At 46.1% G+C, this 16,389-nt stretch overlaps 1 protein-coding gene across 4 annotated transcripts in view; it reads left to right on the top strand.

The window, feature by feature from the left end:
- The window catches only part of IFT43 (intraflagellar transport 43), a 46,009-nt gene extending 29,951 nt beyond the window's left edge, over positions 1-16,058 (top strand). For 3 of the 4 annotated variants that reach the window (XM_054201136.1, XM_054201132.1, XM_054201135.1), the window contains 4 exons: positions 12,405-12,477; positions 13,804-13,879; positions 14,228-14,290; positions 15,106-16,058. In XM_054201136.1, coding sequence (XP_054057111.1) covers positions 12,405-12,477; positions 13,804-13,879; positions 14,228-14,290; positions 15,106-15,216 — 323 coding nt within the window. In that variant the 3' untranslated portion in view covers positions 15,217-16,058. Of the gene's footprint in view, positions 1-12,404; positions 12,478-13,803; positions 13,880-14,204; positions 14,291-15,105 lie in introns of all 4 variants that reach the window. The other variant, XM_054201134.1, reaches the window with a different exon arrangement.
- Positions 16,059-16,389: the final 331 nt, after the last annotated feature.

Here is a 16,389-nt window from a genome sequence, read left to right as displayed (position 1 = left end):
AAGTGCCTGCACCACTCTGTCATGAGAGGATTCCTAATTTAAAAAATCCACTTGTCCTAACCCAGGATCATACATCATAAGTTAAATATAGGCACTGGTGGGTAATCCCATCGCATCCCTGTACAGGTTGTTGTGAAATCTACCGGACTCCTGACTCAGCACTGGCTTTCTTTATAGTATATGTTACCTGCTCTTCTAGGACTGGATGAGCCAAGAGAAATTTCAGGAAAAATCCACAATATGAATTTTGAGATGAGTGCTAGAAGCTCTGTGGGAAGCATAGAAATTCATTAAAGTCTCAAGGAGCTACCTCAGTTTTCAAGGGCTAAGAATTTTATACAGTGTATAAAAAGTTGCATCTGTAAAATATCAGCAAGCATCAGAAGGATTACCGGGAGTCACAAAGGATCAGACATCAGTATGGTTAATGAGATTAAATGAAGACTTATTTGGGTCTTCCAGACAGATTAAGCATTGCAACATATGACTGCCAGAAGTGGCACCTTTATAGCATTGGCATCTTCAGAACAGACTTAATTTTCCCCCCGGGAAGTTTCTTGGGCTTCTTAAATTTCAGCGTATGTCACTGAGGCTGATAGTCTGTTCTGAACAGCTCTTTGACTGTTTGCATATGCGCCGTCCTTCTTGTTGAACCTTGGTCTTGTATTCAGAGTATAATAACTGTCTTTGCTAACCAGGCATAAAAGTGCTTGCCACATGTTTGCAGCATGTGACTTTTAGTGCTCTAAGACCTTGAGTAATAAATACAGAATAGAATTGACACAGAATATGGTATGAAGACATGGCAAGTCCTAATAGACTTCACTTATTTATCCGTGCCTAACCTATAGTTAACAGTTGAATTGGGATTGTTTGCAAACTGGAGTTCAGTTCAGGATTAAATCTATGCGTTAGAAGAAATCTGATTCTGGTTTCTACCCAGGCAGTTTCTGGTGCGTTCAAATACACTGGCTTGTGGATCTGATTGGCACATGGAAAATCTCTAAATGGATCGGTGCATTGTATGCATGTGGTCCTATTTCTACGATGAGATTAAGCAAGCTATTCTGGGAAAGGAGTTTTCCCTGTAGGGTCAGCAATTACAGTGAAGAAAAGTGACATATAAACAAACTGTGGTACCTGCATAAAATTACTTTTTTGAATAAGCAGAGAGGTACAAATAGCTGCCCAGTGTAGAAGGCAGGGAGTAGCACTCCGTGGGTGTGCAGTAAGTTGAGCCGCATCAGCCTCCCCTTTACACAGAACTGCACTTGGGCTCGTGTTGTTAACTCTAACAGTAAAGCTCAGATTCTAAACACACAAAAATCAAGACATTGGTGTATGGATCCCCAAGGATGGGTCACGGTTATTTTGTGCTGCATAATGTGTTAGCTTGTACACCTTAATATGAACAGGCGCAGTTGTGTAATGATTGCTGCTGTCAACCAATGCATTTGTATCGCCTTCTTTTAACCTATTAGAAAGCTTAGCTGTACCATTCCATTAACATTGTTTGTCCCCCATCCAACCTTTTCATTAGAAGAATGAAGGACAAAACTATATGCCCTTAAAAAGGTGTTCTTGTGTGTTTGAAATGTGCTCAGTTGTGATCATTTATACAGCACTAGCACCCAGAGGCTCAGAATCTGGAGTCCATTGGAGGAAGTGTTAAAAAAGCACAGCGCCTGGAGAGAGCCCGGTTTGGCATGTGGAGAGTAGAGGGAAGGTTGTACAGCCGAGGGGAGACTTTGGGGATTGACATGCCTTGTAGTTTCAGAAATAAAAGTAGAATTCTCTCGCTGCTGTTAGCCATTCACCCTGTGCATGAAATAGCATTTGAATCCTCATCTCCGTGGGAGTTTGGGAGAGAAGGACAGTCGCTTCTCAGGCTGTGTGGAAAGACTGAAGTAATATGGGACACAGTGGGTGGCCCAGACAGGGATGTGGATGGAACTATCTGCAGTTTCAGCCATTCCTTACAGTTGCACAGGGAAACCCAGAAGGTGCAAGTCATCCATGCTGCACAATACAAACCGTTGCAATACCAGCAGTGAAGTACCTTGAAGTACCATGTCGTGCTGAGAATTCTTTTTCTCTAATCCATATTTCTTCTTCATAGAGGCTAGTCCAGGACAAGAGAGACACTTTAAAGAGGAGCCAGTTTTGAGTTATAGGAAAGCAAAGACACGTGTTTGACTAAAAGCACCATTTGCTTCTGTAAAACGCAAGGCTGGAAAGACTGTTTTGAAAATCTGTGGTGTCTCTCGAGAAACAGGTCTGGAGTGTCCAGCTGATGGATATTGGGGTACCCTACAGCACCCTCTGTGAGCTTAGTGTCCATCTGCTTGAACACATGCTGGTACAGGCTAGTACACAGGCACAGCAAATGGGTAACGCACCTTTGCTAGGTGGATGTGTGTCCAGCTGCATCTTGTCATGGGGGGGCCCAGCTTCTCTGCATGGTGGGAAACCTGCTTTAGCTGGATTTAATGCATCGCAATTTGAGGAATAATAAACCTTCACAAGCAACAAAATAGTGTTTAATTCCTAATGGACAGGCCTAGTTGAGTCACTTTTGGCCAGGGGCAATTGAGGGCTTAATACTGTGTATGTAGCAATCTGGGCAATCTGAGAGAGAGGAGTTTAAGGGTAATTGCTCAATTTCTGTCCATGTCAACAGGGGAAATGGGCAGCATTGACTGAGCTCTGTATGGCAGCAAAACTGCATGAGATGGGAGATGTGAGACTATCAGTGGAATTTAAAAAGTGCTATCTGCAGAGCACTGCTTCCTTTTCTGTAGCAGCCAAAAGCTTCTCCCAAGTGCAGACTATTCTTTGTCATCAGGTGGGAGGGAAGACAGAACAACCAAGTTCACGTTGAAGGGCTTTCCCCTCCCTTCGCTCCTTTCTCCAGCAGGGCAGTAGTGTCTCTGCTTCGACTTTGCTTGGGTATTTCATTTGGCTTTACTCTGTTGTGTGTCTCTTTCTGGCATGCAGCTACAAAGGGCTGTTACCTGTTGGGGTGAAAAACACTGGCATTTCCCCCACACGCCCCATCAGCAAACTGCTTTGTCCTTTTGGGTAAAGGTTTCTTTGTTGGTCCTTTCTTGTTCACCGGTTCTGCGCTGCTGAGTTGCACTCCCCCAGATGCCTGTCTCCTCGCTACCTTGGCCTTGGATTTTTCTCCTCAACACTCTACAGGGGCCAGTTAGCTAAGGTTGTCATATCTCTCCCAGCTATCCTTCCCGCATAGACTATTGTCCCATCTTTGGAAGTCCCTTCCCCCCCTTCTCTCTGTTACCCTTGGGATGCATAGCTCCTAGAACAGGGCTTTTCTTGGGCGATTGGGATGTGATGTGCAATTCTCTGTCTGCAGGAGCAACAGCTTGTTATTTTAAAGCAGATAGCATGTGTGAATGAGACGGCTGATTGAAATGAAAGCCTGACTATGCTACACAGACAACCCAAACCTGACCTGCAGGTGAGGAAAGCTGCCAGGAGACAGTCACTAGATCTGTGCCCTCAAGGCAAAACCCCTTCCTACCTGCTGGGAAGCCTCCTCAAGGAGGCAGAGCTCTCCTTGAGGATTAGACGATTAGATGTCTCTATACAATATCAAACCTCTAGAAGGACTTCTTACCCTTCTGGCGCGTGCCAGGAGCTCCTTTGCATTTGAACAGGATGGGAGTCCAGGCTCTGTGCACAACAGAGGAGGAAAGGAGCATGTGCCATGGTCCCCACATCCTTCTGGGGAGTGATGTCTGTCTGTCAGGTGGGAGACAGCCCTCAATGGATTTCCAGCTCCTGGAATTCACAGCCATAAAATATCAAACACCTCTTGAGCTGCATGCAAATATGCACCAGTGATGAAATAGCTCCAAACAGAGCTGAGAATAGAGTGCAGTGTGGGTGAGTTATCGTTGGCTCTATCACTCCTGATAAAGTTTGCCAGTTGCTTCCCCGATGAGCTGCTGTTTTTACTGAACACACCAGGTGCTGGTGGATTCCCCGGGCCATGAGCTGCAAGGACAGATGCAGTGGCTGAACATGAGAGCAAGAGAGGGGGGAATGTGCCGGAACAGTCAGGGAGATGGCTAGTGGGTACTTCATAGGCTCAGGAGGCTGTGGTGGAGCGGTTTGGAGAGAGCTGAATGGACGAAAAGTTCTGAACATCAGTGAAATAGAGATGGAGTGAAAAACACGGTGTTTTGCAAGTGGTGTGAACGGGCTGGAGAGAGAGACCTGTGGGCATAGGGTGACAGTCGCTGCTGAGTTTCTGAAATTCTGCCCTGTGACTTTGTGGCTCTCAGCACACCATAGTCCTCCCCTTGGCTGCTCCCCTAACGCACTACCCTGAGTTTCTGCACAAGGTCAGCAAAGGGCAGACTCAGCCCAACCTGATGGTTTCCACTGAGCTGTTGGTCCAGGCCAGTTTGAACTCCTCCAGTGATCGAGAGGCTCTGGTGTGCAAGGAAAGCTCTCTCCTGACAGCCACAGTGGGCAGGGGGGAGGAGAGAATATGTCCCAAGGGATATGTCTGAAGTCCTATTTGAAACAGCAGGCCACTGGCCAAGGGGCGGTGGGCAGCTTAATTGCAAGAGAGCACACAGAGCTTGTTGGGGGCTGAAAATGATGGTCTGGGTAAGCATCTTTTATCACTAAATTCTGCGATATGGTAGATACACAGTCATATCGGGTCTGTGATTGCTGAGTCCATAAGTGTAGTTGACGGACTAGGTTTACCTAAAATACCCTTTAAGAAAAAGCTCTTGAAAGATGATTACAGAATTGAGACACCATCATTTAAAACTGCCTGAGGCAAACTCCTTTGAAAATTGCAGCAGTGGAGGGACAGAGAGAGAACTGCATAGCCCTTGATTGTAGTGTCGTTCCCTCAGGACCCGTCCCCCCTCCCCCTCGGTTTCTCATCTGATATGAGAGAGAGCAGCAGTAAGATTCCTCATCTGTCTTATGAAAATCCGATTCTGAGTGGCTCTGATCAAACCCGGCTGGCTGTCAGCAGCGGTGGCCTTGTGTGGAGGGAGGGAGGCTTCTGAGGAGTTGCTGGATGTGGAAGTGTCATGGGTGCTGCCGATCAAAGAGGCATTTTTTAATAAATATATATAAGAAAAAATAAAAAACCTAAGGATTTAGCATAAAAGAAATGTAGTTTGTCTTGTTTTTCCAGTGTTACATGAAGAGGATGAAATAGAATCAGACACGCCTGCTCCTGAACATACTTCCACAGGAGCATCCTGAGAAGCTGCTTTCCCTGCTGCAGTAATGCTCTAATGCAAAGTCACTCATCTCCAGCATTGTCAATGAAGGTTTTGTGTTTCTGAGTTCACCAGACCCTCCCTGGGCACCTCATGCCTTCTCATCTGCTGCCCCACCACCTTCTGAGTATGTTTCAGCAGGGGAATACTGCAAAGGAACGGGGAACAGCCTTTGAAAAGAGGAAAAAAGATGTTACTGAAAAGGAGGGCAGGCATAGTGCTCTGTCAGGGGGCTGTTGGTAAGGCTAGGAGATGTGTTACCGCTCTAAATGCTGATAACCTCAGGAGTATGGTGGACTCCAGGTCCTGAGCCTGGCCTCCAGTCTCTCCTGTCTTCTGCTGCTGGTGAACAAGCATTAAGAGATTCCTCATCTTTAAAGCCATCGGTATCTGCTCTTCTTGCACAATACAAGACAGGGATTACTACCTGCTGAAGCCCTGGGCTGAGCCCAGCGACTCATCTGACAGGGCTGTTCTGTGCCCTGTCTCTCTTCATGCTTCCCAGGGGTTGAAACTAGCCAGAGTCAGTAGGAGCCTTGGGAAGGAGCAAATACGCCTGATGCTTGTCCCCAGCAAGCTCTCAGGTGAGGAAGAAGCCATGCCATGCCAAGAGGTCTGTGAAAGCACAGCACTATTGAAGCAAGTAGAGTGTCTCATGGACCACCCAACCTCCCAGCCAGTCATCCCTCTAGCTGACAGTATCATCAGAGCTTGGTGGCTGGAGAAAAAATTATTTTGTCTGATGCAAGGTAAAGGCATAATCTTTTAAGGCAAGGCTGGAGAGTCAGTACTGAATCTGCTGCGTGACCTCCCCTAGATCCTATGAATCCTCTGGCACACACTCACTGGGTGCCTTTTCCCATCAGCCTAGACAGGTTGTGCTGTTACCATTCTCTTCTCAAAAGGGTGCTTTGGGACATGGGACACTCAGGTTATCTTCTGCTTGTCTCAGCTTTTAAGGCAGTGCCCTACTAGCTGTGGTACTACCTGCTTTTCATGCTACTGTTTTCATCTCCCTGCTGGCTGATCAGGCAGGTACGCTGCTCCATATTGGCCTACTAGTAGGGCAATATCAGTCAGGGAGAGGCATCCCTACAAAATTAATGTCCAAACATCCAAAGAAGTGTTTTTTATCCTCTACATTTGCCTGCTGCTCTCCTGAGAAAGCTTCCAAGAGGCTTGAAGCTTGTTTGTGTGTTCAGCAGAAGCTGTCTGTGTCCCTTGTTCCTTATGGTTTTTTGAAGATTTTTTTTTTGCCTGTTGCTTTCCACTTTTTTCTTTTCTTTTTTTTTTAATTCTCCATTTTTCCACTTAGAGAGAAAAATTATTTATTGCATTGAGATGCGCTAATTAAAGCCATTTTCTGGTATTTGGTTACTGAAGTGTTTGATGTCTCTCTGACAAGACCATGAAATGCACGGAGTGTCCACAGGGACAGAATTTGCTGAACACGGTGCTTTGTAAATGAGGGGACACAGTGTCGCAGCAGCTCATGAATATGAAACGCCCATGATGCTACCTCAGTGGACTTGGGAACACAGATGAATCCTGTCATGTGCTAAATGAGACCAATTTCTTTCACTTAACTTCATCTTCAATCAGACCTTCTTCCATTTGCCTGTTTAAAATTCCCCAAACGTGATGCAGAAGGTAACAGCATTCAGTAAAACAAAGGTTTGCAGCAGCAGAGATATTGTAATTATTTCAGTTTTACATTTTATAAGCAAGCAACTTAAACTAAAGTTAGTTTCATTCTTATGCCTGCTGCGTGGCAGGGGACTGCCAGCTCCAGAAGCCACTACCCTCTTTGTGTTCTCTGGCTATGGTGGCGTGTGGACAGGGAGGGCAGCGCCGTCCCCACTGCAGGGGTGTCCGTTCTGAACTGGCCTTTGAAACACTCACCCAGTTGGGGGAAGCGAATCAGACTGGGTGAGATGAAGGAATTTTTTGTGGTGTCAGGATGTTGGCTTGGGAGGCTCTTAAGCAGCTCAGGGAGAAAGTGGCAACCACACTGCTGGCTAACTGCAGGCCTGACCTGGGACATGGTTTCTAGATCGAGCTCTGCCACTGATTTATTGCCTGACCTTGAACAGGTTCTGTCTGTTCCCACTTATGTGCTGTCTTGTATCTAACAGAGAACTTAGTTCTTTGGGGCTGGGAGCAGATCTTACTGTGAGCTTGCAGGATTTTAAGGGACCCAGCCTGCAGGTGTTGCTACTAAACCAAAAATCAGCTCTACCTGGGAGGGGAAGTGCAACTCACCAACTTGCAAGAGCAACTGGGTATTAAGGTGGTGCTGGTTCTTCCACTGCCTGCTTGTCGCTTTCTGTGGTTGTCTTCCTCAGCTGTCAGGAAGTTATTTGCTATGAGATAAGGAAGGGGATGGTTACTGCATGTACTCTGATATGAACACATAAAGCTCTCTTTTGTTTATGACTTAAAAAGCCACTGTTCCTTGCTTATTGTTTGGCTATCTGCACGTAGCAGGTCACTCTCAGTCTTTCCCCTATGTCTTTTCCTCCTACCATTCACACGCTTCTGCTTTATGCTTTTTGTGTCTTGCCCTAACTTAGCTACAAAGCTCTTTTTTTGTAACACCTAGTTTAGTCTGGCTATTGTAATAAAGATACTATTCTTACTTATATGCTGGGATTTAAATGTTTTGAGGCAATCAGTTTGGTGCAGTACATTATAACTCCCCTGTTAACCAGCATTTGGTTCTGGTGTCTCTCCTACTCCACCATAACTTCTGCATGGATACACACGCATTTGGTTTCGTTCTTTGTTCACCATCATCTGGGAGATGGAGGCGAATTTGCAATGGTCATCTGGCATTTAAGTGCTCACTCAGTTTTTCAGTCTCTAGCACAAGCGGTTTCTAAAGCCAGTATCTTTTTTCTTTATGGGCTGAGAAATCCGTGGGGAAAGGCTTTGTGTTACTCTGTTTCCAGTCATTTTGGGCCACAAAGAGAAGCCTCATCCATTCCTCTTTAATGTCACTGCACGCACTGAGTTTTTATGTTCCCCCTTCCATCTTCTGTTGCATGCACTCATTTCTTCAGCTTGTAAAACACTACCTGACACGTGTCTACCTAGTCTCCCCTCCCTTCAGGTACAATAAAAGCAGGATGCTTGCTCTCAGGGGGAGAGTGAGTGTTGTTTTCAGGAGCAGTCACTGGGGGAATGTTACCTGCGGTATGAAATGGAGAATCAAAGGGGTTCTGTCTGGGGGAGACTGGTTGGGGGAGGTGGCATAGATAACAGTACCTTGCAGCATGTTGTTCAGAGGCCAGCTGGGAGACCAAGGGTGGTAAGATGGTTTGTACTTGATTTGTTCCCTTTTTTAATATTAGTATTTTTTTACCAGTAACTCAACTTTTCTTTTAGTGTTTCTTACTATTAGTAGCATATCAGTTTGTTCTGATTTCTAAGTCTGCAAGCAAGTGGGGGAAGAACAGCTGAAGCTATAAGATTTTCCTGTTGTTTCCGAAATTTGCCTACAGTTTTGATTAAAAACGGTTGTTGTTAAAGACTATGGAAGCTGCTCTCTCCTCCAAAATGCAGCTGAGTAACACAACCTCCCTCCCCGCCCGACCCCAAACCTAGAGCTAAACCGCAGAGAATCACTTTTTGTTTCCAGGTTTTGAAGCTACCCCTTCTTCTCAGCTGCAGAACATTTCCTTTTTGTAATGCACAGGCCATTTTTCACTTCGTTGCAGTGGCCTGGTGTCTGTGAAGGTGTTTGGTTCTGCACACAGGCAGCTCCTTAGCATGTATGTACGTTGTGCAGTCATTTCTAAGGTTTACCTACACGGGCACTGAATTCAGGCATGAGAGCCTGGACAGTAAAGTATGTGTCAAGATTCTGTACCGAAACCACAGGTTTTATCAGTGTGATGGAAAATGATCTGAAACCCTCACACTGAACAGGAGGGGAAAAAGTGGGTCACAGAACAAAGTAACACAGAGTGGGGGTTTGTAATGTAACCTTGTGGGAAAAAGCTGCAGGAGTGCTGCAGCGCGAGGCTGGGAGGACGTGGTCCTGTGGACATTTCTGCATGTACTAATGTTATATGTAAGTAACTCAACTGCAGTTAATGGGGATATCAAAAGTAAAGCATATGCCTATGCTTTTGCAGCCCACGTGCTTCTTCCCCCTGCAGCTGACACAGTGCCATGACTTGGCTGCGTTACCAGAGTTTACTGGGAAAAAAGATGTGGGTCCTAGCAAGAGCAACAAAAACAATTAGGGGGTTGGAGACTGAGTGAGGGGAAAGGTTGGCTCCTTGGTGATAAAGTGAGAACTGAGACGCTTTGCAAACTGTACAGAGAAAGAAGGGAGAGGGATTGTGGAGAGGTGGCACCCTGGGAATTGGCAGAGGGAAGAGGAAATTATGATTAACAAGTGAAATAAAGACCCAAATATTTTAGGGCTGATTTGCCACTGATAGCAGTTAGCCTGGGGAGCTGGTATTTTCTTATAATTTGTGACATTTTTGTTCAATTTCCTGTCAGTCTGACAGTCCAAGGGCATTGCTTCTGCCTAGAAATGGACAAATCATCCGCACTTTGCAGTAAGAACGAGCATGCACTGGCCTTTGTTGGAGGGGCTGGCAGGAGCCCCCAGAGCGTTTCCAGCTCTTCTGTCTGAAATATTTTCAAAGTGTCTATAAAATATTGGAGCCTTGAGTTTCTTTAGGAAAGAATTTCTACGTGATTGCCTGGATTTTGCTAATGCAGAGTAGAGGTAGCGCTCTGCAAGGGGTTTGGGAATCTCTCCATGGAATTCAATGGCAATGAGATAAAATCAGTACTGGAGAATCCAGGAGTCTTTGGGAACCTGCAAAATGGATGGGACATCACTGATCCGGACCCTAAGTTTACAGTTTTTTCCAGTGCAAAAAGAGAGCGATAAAAGCAAAAGGGAACCAGGAAGAGGAGACCCCAGAAATGGCTGCCAAAATGAGCACTGAGGGAAGAAATTCAGTTTGCTGCAAACACCTTCCATATTTCTGCTGTCAAAAGAGGCTAAGAATCTGACCTTCTCCTGCTGCAGGGAATGCTGCTCTGTGGGTGAAGGCATCTCTGTTCCCAGGTAGTTCTTCATTCAGTTGTGTTTGCTGAGCAACATTCATAGTGTCCTGCTGAAAAGGATAAATTAGCTTAGGAGAGATGAGACTGTTTCTCATGCTTGTTTGCCTGGACTTAACAGGTCACCTCTGCACAGTGCTTCTTTCCTCCCCTTGGACCAGTCTTACCAGTCTGTTCCCTCTTTGGTCTTTGTTGCTTATATACAGGGACTTTCTTCCACGTTATCACTGAGCAGCTGCCTCCACAGGTCAGTCTGTCTGTCCATGAAGATACTCTTGTCCCGTAATTACATTTTGCTATAAGTTTTACCACGAGTTAGGAGCGCCTGCAGGGAAGAGCCAGCAGGATAGCAGCTTCTACTGTGCATTGTCCTTACAAGCAGAAAGCAGGGGGAGATCTGCCCCAAATGCCCAGCAAGGCACTGGTGGGGCATTTCTTGCAAGTGCCTCCTCTGTCTAAGGGACAGCCTGGGGGTCTGTTTGCTGCAGTTTCCCTTTAAATGTCTTTGGGAAATTTGCTGTAGTGTAGAGCCACTCTGCAGGCATCTGCTCTTTGGGCGGCAGGGGAACTGGAAGGCACAGCTCTGCTGGGGCCGGCCAAGCTGTCACTGCCTTTTGCTGTGGCCAGGCTCTCACGGCAGCCCCTGTCCTGCTCAGCCTTCCGCCAGGCAGCCAATTAGCGAGAAATCCCACTGTGTGGCCGGCTCCAAACAGCCACCGCGCCAAGGCCTGGGCTGACCCATGTCCTGCCGCAGCTGGGCGAGGGCTGCCTCCCAGCCGGCCAGCCGGAGGGATGCGCAGGGGATGTTCAGCAGGAGAGGGCGGCTGAAAGCCTGCGAAGCTCTGACAGGCGGCCGGACAAGGGGCTTTTCAGGAAGACCCTGCCCGGAGCCCTGAGCGCCACAGGTAGGAACATCTCTCCAGCTTCTGAATATTCATTTCAGCCTGGGCTGCAAAACGGGGCAAAGCCAGGCCAGCTGGCTGCTGCCGTCCAGCAGTGGCATGCCCACGCTGCCGAAGGAGCTGGGAGCAGCCTGCTTGCTCCAGTGTCTGCACGCTATGCAAGTGAAACCTCTTCCCAGAGCCGAAGCACCAGCTTCTCCATGGTCTGAGGGCTCAGTGTCTCTGGAGAGCCTTTGTGGACTTGAATCTTTAAAGGAGCTCTGTGCTGGTGTACTCTGTCCTTGATTTGCGCCTCCAGTTACCTTTTCCTTTCTCTGTCTTTGCTGTCTCAGTCTCCATCTGTTTGCAGGACTTTGTCAAATCAAAAAGCAGCAAAGCCTTACTCCTTTAGCAAGTTTCAGAACATGTACCCAGTTCTTCCTCCCCTCCTTCATTCTTTTGTCTCTAGCATCCTTTTTAGATGGAGTAGCCATAGTCCTTGTGCTGGGGTTACCCAGTGATCCACACATCAGCCAATTCCAGGGTCACACTGGAAATCACAAAAAGGTTTATGACATTAGAGCTAGGTGAATCTTCCCCGGTCTTTGTATCTGCTAGACCACCAGCACTTCCTTCCTCAGCTATCAGGAAGGTCACAGGCCTCTGCTCAGTCTGAGACCCAGCCAGCAGCTCCTTCAGCATGCAGTTTTACTTGGCTTCTCTCAGTTTCTGCCACACGTTTCATTTCTAACAGAGTCTAGGTGACTGGTGGCTGAGCTAAGCAAATAATAACAACACATCTCATAAGAAGAAAATTCTTGCCAGTCTTAGGATGATGGCAAGCAGGTGGCGGGGTTTAGTGCAGCCGGCTTCTTTCAGTTTCAAGGTTGTGTTCAAATGGACAGTCCATGGCTATGGAGTCCTACCCAGCGCAAATCTACTCCTCTTGCAGTACTTCTTGTGGCCCCAAGCTTCAAAGCTCTATTGCCTTGTTTTAATATTAAACAATGTATTTTTAATCATTGCCAAATAACTCTCTTGTGTTCTCTAATAAGAAACAGGTTGTTTCATATCTGTGAAGCAAGGGACCCTTTCTCTCTAGTGAGAGGAGAGCATAACACTCCCCACTTACTGCTCCGGCTTTCTCTTGTTGCAGACATTCCCGTGATCCCTGACTTGGAGGAAGTCCAGGAGGAAGACCTGGCCATGCAAGTGGCAGCTCCTCCCAGGTAAGAGCACTGCCAGGTGTTCTTGAGGCTCTCATCAGCAGTGCGAAATGGCTGGTGAAATTAAACTCCATCTTATCTCACGCTCTCTGGATGCCAGTGGCGGTGCCATTCAGCAGGATCCGATGCTGTGTATTGTGTCAGTGGGGCTCCAAGCTGAACAGTGCAAACTTCTTGTTTCCTATTACACAGAGAAAGCAATTACTGTATATTTTCTCTCTATATACAAAAACTACATTAGAGTAGCATGTTTGATGTTGCAAAATCAAACTCTGAAAAGTTAGTCAGTGCTTGATTTAAGGTTACCTGTATAACCTCAAATGCCCGCAGTACACATGTATTATCACACATGCTTTGATTACACACGGTGGTAGGCTGCTTTGCCCTCCCCAGGACCCTTCTTACTCAAGTGCCTAGTTCATTTGCAGAGTACAATCCTGTTGTTTGAAGGTGTTATCAGAATAGTCTTGGGGTTAGCTCAAGGGAAACCAGCAAGTTTTAAAAAATGAAAGATTTGGGGATTTTATCTTAAATGTATCAGTAAAGTCTTCTCTTCCCTGTGGGGCCTATTGCCAACATCACAGACTGGGATTTCTAGGGACCCTCATTTGGAGGGGTGGGATATCTTACTCCTCTCACAAGTGTGGAGTAGGTATTGTAATTAAATAGCTATTAACAAAAATAAATGACACGTTATAGTAGAAAATTTTAAATTACTTAGTCTCTCACCAGAGTTCATGGTTTTGTTTTCTCTCTTTTTTTATAATCCCATCTATTACTCCTGTATCCATAGTCTCTCTGCAATAGAAAAGACAAACACAAACAGAAATTAAATTAATATAGGTATTTTCTATACTACCTGTGAAAGGAAGCATGGCACAACGGTGCATTATGCCCCTAGCCCCTGTTTCTCTTTGGAGGCTACATTTTAAGAAATTGTGTTTGATAGCTGTGACTCAGCTCCGACATGGCAGTGACAAGGTCCCTACTATTCTGTAGCTTGTGTGGTAGGGCTCTCGGAGCCTGCTGGGGCTGTTTCAGTGTTCACTATGTTCCTGTTTTCTTTCTGGCTCTTGCAGCTAGTCTGTGGATCTTCTCTCTGGCGTGCTGCCTTCTCTGACAGCGGCTGCTCCACTTCCCATTTTTATGCATGTGCACAACCTGGCATGCAAATTTGTCAATGACTGCTCATTTTCTGAATGAGATTTGCTGAATGGGGGTTGTGGACGCTTGAGATGGGTGTCACCAGATTCCTGTTCATGCCACCCTTCTCCTCAGATGTGCTTCCACGCTTACCCAGGCTTGTTCTTTGACCCTTTCCGGTTGCAGTGTGCAGGTGAACCGAGTGCTGACGTACCATGACCTGGACAAAGATCTGATGAAGTATGCTGCCTTTCAGACTCTGGTGAGTGGATGTTGCTAAGGTGTGACCGATGTGACTCCCTCTCCTTCGGGCTCCCATCGTCCTCCACAGTGATACCCAGCTGCATAAAATACACAGCCCTATCATCCAAACAACTTCCAGTCTGCTTTCAAGTCTGTTCATCTCTGCAGTGTGGCTTTCATGCTTGTTTGTGCCTGTAAATAGTGTGGGTATGGTATCTGCTGCTCAGCTGAGGCTCCTGCTGTTGTCCTGGGCAAAGTATATGTCCCTTATAAGGCAAATGTGCCTATCTCTAGCAAAACCTACCTGGTGAAACGATGATGTCCCCTTTCTCACTGTCTGTAAGACTGTGACTATGTGTGTTCATAGGATGGAGAGGTTGACCTGAAGCTTCTCACCAAAGTTTTGGCTCCAGAGCATGAACTACGAGAGGTGAGTCTTTCTTTTGTGGGAACACCAACAAGGCAAAAGCTTCTTATGTGTCTCAGACTATACTTGGAAAGCAAGGTTTTGTCGGTGGGATGGAGGAGAGAGATGAGGAGGAGCCTGTAAAGAGGTGCTTGTCCTAGAGGATGGAGGTCTGATTTCCCCAGCAGATTATTTTAAAGATATATAGGACTTTCTCTATCACTATGATTGGCTTCTTCAGTATGAAAGAGCTAATAAGGAAAATGTGAGGGGCCTGGCGCTGTCACAGATCCCTGCAGAAACAGTGCTCTGTGTATTGTCTTTTGGTAGCCGCTGTGAGTTCCATGTTGTTCTGCAGGGCAGTACAGAGGGACAAAGGCAGAAACATTTGGACTTTGGGCAGAGAAATGTGTTAAAGTGGGACGGAACAATCTTAATACAACTGCGGGGGCCAGGAGCTCAGGGCTTGCAACGAAGGATTTCTGCAGCTCATAATTGCAGATGCTTCAGCAGAAATACAGAAGGGTTGAAGATTTTTATGGCTCCTCTTTGCATACTGCCCGGGAGTATCTAAGATTAACAAGTGTCAAAAAAATTTGTCTTTTACGGAATTTTGCAACATGAATAATTCTGTCAAATTCCTTAAATTGTAGCAGGGATTTACATTTCATTCTGGCTAGAATTCCTGTTCTAGCCAACTGAATTTGGGACTTCCCTGGCAGAGGCAGTTGCCATTTGGTTTTCCTCTTTGCTGTTCATCTTGAATATTTGGCATCATTCAGAGACCTTTGGGTGTCACCAGTAACATTTCAGCATGTTTGTCTTTTTCCTCTCGGTAGGATGATGTCAGCTGGAATTGGGACCATGTCTTCACAGAGGTGTCCTCAGAACTAGTGACTGAGTGGGACCTGGGACAGTCTGAGAGAGAGGATCACCTCAGTCTGCCCTAGAGCACTGGCACACCAGACATCTCATACACGTATTCCCTGTAAATAGGTTCGCACTTCAATTTTTTTTATTCACTTGTTTGTATTTGAGAATTTATTTCAGACATGAAAATAAATAGGAACTTTCTTTGTAAGAAAACTGACTTGGGAGAAGTTTTGGGTATTTTTTAATATAAAAACTTTGTTCCTAAAAGAGATTAAGAATTCTAAACACAATAAAATATTTACTTACGAACAGTCACTTCAACCTCACTAGCACCTTTACAGATAACTGCAACAGTCGATCTTTCCTCTATGGAAATGCAGCCTCTTCGGGGTGGACCATCTTACAATGGAGTGTGGTTTTCACTGGTGGCTATCAGCAAAACTTAGGCTGATAGGATCTGTTTGCCTAGGACATCAAGATTACCGTTTTCCTCACAACAGATGTCACAAGTTGTCAGGATAGCCTTTTTACATATCATCCCGCAGCCTCCAGCCATCCCCCGCTAGTTTAACCTCTCTCCTGGAATATTACCTCTGCATTGACTCAGAGGAAGCAGCCTCACCTATTAAACTGCCAACACCGCTTCTTACAGCACCTCTTTTTTCCCTCGAGGTGTCCCAGCTAAATTCTGACCAGGCCTAACCCCGCTTAGCTTTTGCAGTCAGATGAGATCATGGTCTGAACGGAGATAGCTTCAGGCAATAGGTACTTTGCAAAGAAAATACTGTTTATTCCGTGCATGTGAAAGAATGGAGCCTGCTGCCCTGAAACGAGGTAACTCCCTGGTGGGTGTCTCCTTGGAACCGAGTAACCCACGCTTATTGTCATCTGAAGAAAAATCCATTTAGCTGTTAATGCCCTGTCCCCATAGAACCGTGGTCATTATTTGCAGGAAACAGTAACATTACTTCGAAGCCAACGTCCTTCAAAGCCTTGTTCTGCTGGAGAATCTTGCTATATGCTCCTGGGGAGCAGTGCAGGTGCTGGGATGAAGGCTTGCTGTGCTGCTTTTCTTAGCTTGTTTGGTCAGTCTGATAGAGCATTGCATTTCTGCTTTTGTACTGACAGCCGGACAGGTCAAATAACTCAGTGTGAATTCGGTACTCTGCAGAATTTCAGATCAGAGTTGACAGGCCAAACAATTCCACCAACAAGGCAGAAGCAATCAGGTTCCAGTCTGAGGCCACCAA

Source organism: Rissa tridactyla, chromosome 4, assembly GCF_028500815.1.
Source record: "Rissa tridactyla isolate bRisTri1 chromosome 4, bRisTri1.patW.cur.20221130, whole genome shotgun sequence".
NCBI classification, from domain to species: Eukaryota; Metazoa; Chordata; class Aves; order Charadriiformes; family Laridae; genus Rissa; species Rissa tridactyla.
This window is presented reverse-complemented; position numbering and strand designations above follow the sequence as displayed.